Here is a 4,416-nt window from a genome sequence, read left to right as displayed (position 1 = left end):
GATGACGATTGATTGAAAAATACTAGATTTTCTTAAGAAACACATTTGTCAATGCCAATCAGTAGTTGACAGGGTGTTGCTACACACACTGTAAAAAATATTGTTGGTTTAACTTAATAAAGTAAGTTATCTGGTTGTCAAGTTAATACAATGAAGGAGAAATTATTGAGTTGATTTGACAAAAGAAAAAATCTTGTGATAAGAAATCATGAAAGTATTTTTTACAGTGCTAAGGTGTTCTAAGTTTCTAAACAGTTTCTGGGGTTGCTACATTGTTATACGGTTGCTAAGGTGTTCTTAGTTTCTAAACCATTTCTAGTGGGTTTTGGGTGGTTGTTAGGTGGTGGCTTAGCATCAGTAAGAAGGAGAAAAAATAATATCAGATATCAACAAAAACATTGTTTTAATAACAAAATATCATTCATTTGATTCTCATAAAACATCGAAACAAAGAATATATTAATAATTCCATTAAATATAAAACATTCACTTTGTAATAGGTTTAGATAAGTTAATTGTAGAATTAGTTGTTCCAAACACACAACTTTTCACCATAGTTATTAAAATACTGCATAAATAAAATGAAATAAATACAGACCATGATGATTCAGTGCATTTTTTAACACGAAAATAGATGAAGTATTCGCAGCTGTCTGTAATTGTACAATCATAGGGTCACTGAGAGTTCCTTCAAGTGTGATTTGCCACTTGTTAATTAATGGCTTTCGGAAAAAACTTCTACATTCCAGATTTAAAGACATTTTCTGGAAATGAATGGACCCCAGATCCACCACAGCTGCTTTATGTCTTCGTTTCACGAACATTTGTCACCTCATCAACAACTTTAATCACATGATCTCACTAAAATTGGGTGCACACTCTATGATATTTGATAACTCTATGATAACATTACTTTTTTGTTGTCAGAGACTCACTCAGCCTTTTTTTATTTTCAAGGCGAAATTTGGAATTGGCATTGAATGTAAGAATGTACTACGCTGATTTTTTTTTCTTAATCACTATTTTTTTCTTATCTTTCAGCAAAACAACACACAAATCAAAATGTAATTATGTTTATAATAAGAAAAAGTTATTTACCAATGTGGAAAGATAAATAGCCTACACAATTTTGTTTAAAGCCTGGGACACACCAAGCCGATGTCAAAGAGCTAGCGGCGACAAAAGCTGACTGTGTTGTCGCCTTTCGTTGTCTGCGCCTGCGTGTAAGTAAATATCTGTCTATATCAGCAGGTATCAATAGTCTGTTTTCTTTACTATGACTTTAGATTTCCGAACCGTAAACAAAGCAGCGTTTGCTTACCATTTTGAATATCAATCACGCTGATCAGTTTCTTCGTTCCAGTCGGCTAATGTTATCATGAAAATATTCGTGCATTCGAATGCTCAGGTAAGACGACGTAAAATTCTGTCTGTCTGTACCGTCTTGACTTCTTTGCTCGCTTTCATCACTTTTACTTTCATTCTCGTTCACTGACTCGTTCGCAAATCTCAACAGCCAATCAGAGTTCTCTTTATTACCGACGGTGCCCGACTAGAGCTAACACCGAAAAAACTAAGATGACTGATGCTCAAAAACGGCCCAAAGGAGTGTTCTGGCCTTGTAAATGTATCTTGTTTTTTTAAAAAGTTGGCATTTCTACTGGAAAACAAGATGAAAATAATTATTATGATTTCTTTTTACACTGTGGTGACTCAAAATGCCTAGTCAGTGCAGTCAATTTCGAAGTCTATAATATCATGTCATACAATCTGATAAGAAACAATGGTAAAGTACAGTAAAAATCAGACAGTGTACACCCGGATTAACTTTAGGATAAAAATCTCAAAGCAGTTCATGTTGTGCGTTGTCCAAATATCCTCCGTGCAAACTCTTCTAATTCCACCTTTTGTCATGTTTCCTCAAGTTCGGGCTCTTCTGGAAGCGTGGTGAGATCTTGTATGACTACCTGCGGAGTTGGCATGGTGACGGACATTGGCATTGCGACTGGCACTGCCCTTCGAGAACTTTGTGGCACTGCATCCCTCTGTAGCTCCGGAGCGAGAGCGGGTGTCGGCGCCTCCTGCAGGTGTCTCCGGTACTGCACGAAGCTGCACGTCTTCAGGACAATGGCGAGGACGTTCTTGCCCATGAGTATTCCAGACACACGGACGTCCCTATAAAGCAGCATATTCCCTCCCCGTATAAAAATCGTAATAAAGTTGATGGCGACCAAACTGAGAATGGGATACAACAACATCTTGTGCGGCACAATATTTACACCTTGCATGCTTATTTCGCTTAGCGACACACACGGCAGTATCAGAAGTAGTATGTAGCAGTAGAAAAAAGTAAGGCCCTCCACCCATAGGGGAAGCCCTTTTCTCTGAGGCTCCCATAGGCTGGCCTGAATGTCCAAGATGTCGAGAAGATCCACGACAACCCAAAATAGTCGACTCCTCAGCTCCTCCCTCTTCTTGATTGGCCGAACGTATTCCATGTGGTCGATGGCTGCCAGCGTCACGTAAAGTCCTGGCACGAACACGGAAAGCAGCACCGTGAAAGCCTTGCAGGTAAGAGCTTCCGCTCTCTCGCCTTCCGCCTTGTAGTTCTGATAGACAAAGTAGACCTTGATCTCGAGCACAAAGACGTAGAAGAACCAGAGGATCATGGCGTAGCCGCGTTTAGCAGTTCGTACTTCGGCACCAACCCATACTGCAATGTACCGCAGCACGATGAGGAAGCACACGTCGCCTACCATCACCATGATGCAGACGCCCACCTTCCGTGGACCTTGATTTTGCTCCACAAGGTAGGCGTCCAGCAGCGCCATGCTACTCATGATAAGAACACACGAAAGGCAAACGTGTGGCTTGTTGGAAGGGGGCGGTGGGACCATGTTGATTATGAGGAACAAGGAAATAATGATGGGTGGTTGAATGTTCAATCAAACCAAGTTTTGTAGACCCATATGCGTTGCTTAACTGTTCATCCCAAAGGAACCGCAGTCCTGGAAACAGTAGTTAATCTAAATCTGCTTAATAACACAGCAACCTGTTCCTCAATATGAGGCGTGATGGGAGGAAGAGCTAATGAGGAAGCAAGAAAAAAAAAAAAGATCAAGATTGAGCCAAACTTGCTGTTTCTAAATTCAGCCCAAGGCTGAAGACAACCTAATGCATAGGATGTACTCCGGGGTACCACACAGCAAACCTGGTACCGCTGTCAGTCATTAGTCCTCTCGTCTTAACTCACTCCCACAGTTTTCAGAGTGAATGTAGGCAACCTGTGCATGCTGATCACAGCCGTTTCAGTTTTCATTAATCGTTAATTGCATCATTCACAGCCAGAGTCTTAAATATTTCAGATCTCCCAGTCTGTAAGCACAACCAACGGCTCTTATTTTCCAAAGAGGAGTCTCACGGCTTCTAAAGCGAGAGGGAATAGAGAAATAAGCCACATGTTCTCCAAAAGAGTGGGTCAGAAATGATCGGAAGTGATAAATTTCTCATTTTATGCCAGAAGTGAATTTCTTCCCGTCATTATTCCTCAGAGCGCCGCATACGAGACTACAACTGACATGCCTCTCCTATGATGTTCATCACTCCAGATTGCGTTGAACAGTAAGTGCGTGGGGTTCACGTATGCATGTTTTTCTCAGAAAAATTGCAGCAGAAGAATTCTTTGAAGCCCCAAAGTCTCAAATCCGATCCAGTCCTCACATCTCTTCCTCCCACATAAATCGACGTGAGTTGTAAAAGGTAAAGTATTTAAAAGTAAGTTTACCTAGAAGAAAATTACCTCTTTTCTGAAGGATTAGAAGCACGGCACTCCTCCACAGTGGCAGTCTTGCCCCTCTTGTAGATTGAAATCACTCAATTCTCATCTTCTTCCCAGTATCGACGCCAAAGATGTCAATAAGTTTCCACTTGCCCACACCTCTGAAATCTCTGCAGCAATAATCTCAATCTTCCTCCTTTCATCCTCTCTAACTCCAGAGCAATTTGCTGTGCGCAGCCTGTGGCTCTTCAACATAGTCTGGCTAGATTTCACCCTCCTCCTGCTGTTTTTCTCTTCTCTCCTCCCTCTCTCTGCTCCCCTCCACTTATGCGCAGTCAGGCATTGGGTGTCAAAGAGGGACGCTCTGCAACAGCTACAGATAAAGACCGCGTGAAGCTTTCATTTGATCAGAGCTGCGCTGTCACAACAAGACCAGGAGGACCATGCAGTACCTCTCTTAGGGATTCCCTTTATGAGACCTTCAGTTCCTCAGAAGTTCCGCTTTATATTGTGAGCTGTGCAATGGTTCAGCGGTCTTTGATCTGACATAGCAAATCTCAGAGAAACTGTGACTGAAACAATAAAGAGAGCGAGTAAAGGTTTCCACAATGCAGAAGCAACCAATGAGCGCATCAGGA

At 41.6% G+C, this 4,416-nt stretch overlaps 1 protein-coding gene across 1 annotated transcript; it reads right to left on the bottom strand.

Annotated features, from left to right (window-relative positions):
- Positions 1–392: 392 nt before the first annotated feature.
- tmem264 (transmembrane protein 264) lies at positions 393–4,091 on the bottom strand. Its single transcript, XM_084117262.1, has one exon. It carries the CDS (start codon positions 2,895–2,897, stop codon positions 1,911–1,913), a length of 987 nt encoding a protein of 328 aa, XP_083973388.1. The 5' UTR covers positions 2,898–4,091; the 3' UTR covers positions 393–1,910.
- Positions 4,092–4,416: the final 325 nt, after the last annotated feature.

The sequence above is a fragment of the Abramis brama genome (assembly GCF_963993115.1).
Source record: "Abramis brama genome assembly, chromosome: 6".
In the NCBI taxonomy this organism is placed as follows: domain Eukaryota; kingdom Metazoa; phylum Chordata; class Actinopteri; order Cypriniformes; family Leuciscidae; genus Abramis; species Abramis brama.
The sequence above is the reverse complement of the archived record's forward strand: the minus strand, read 5'-3'. Positions and strand labels throughout refer to the sequence as shown.

What these genes read in the sequence shown, in the direction of transcription:
- tmem264 (XM_084117262.1), bottom strand. Translation starts at nt 2,897, where the DNA reads ATGGTCCCACCGCCCCCTTCCAACAAGCCACACGTTTGCCTTTCGTGT.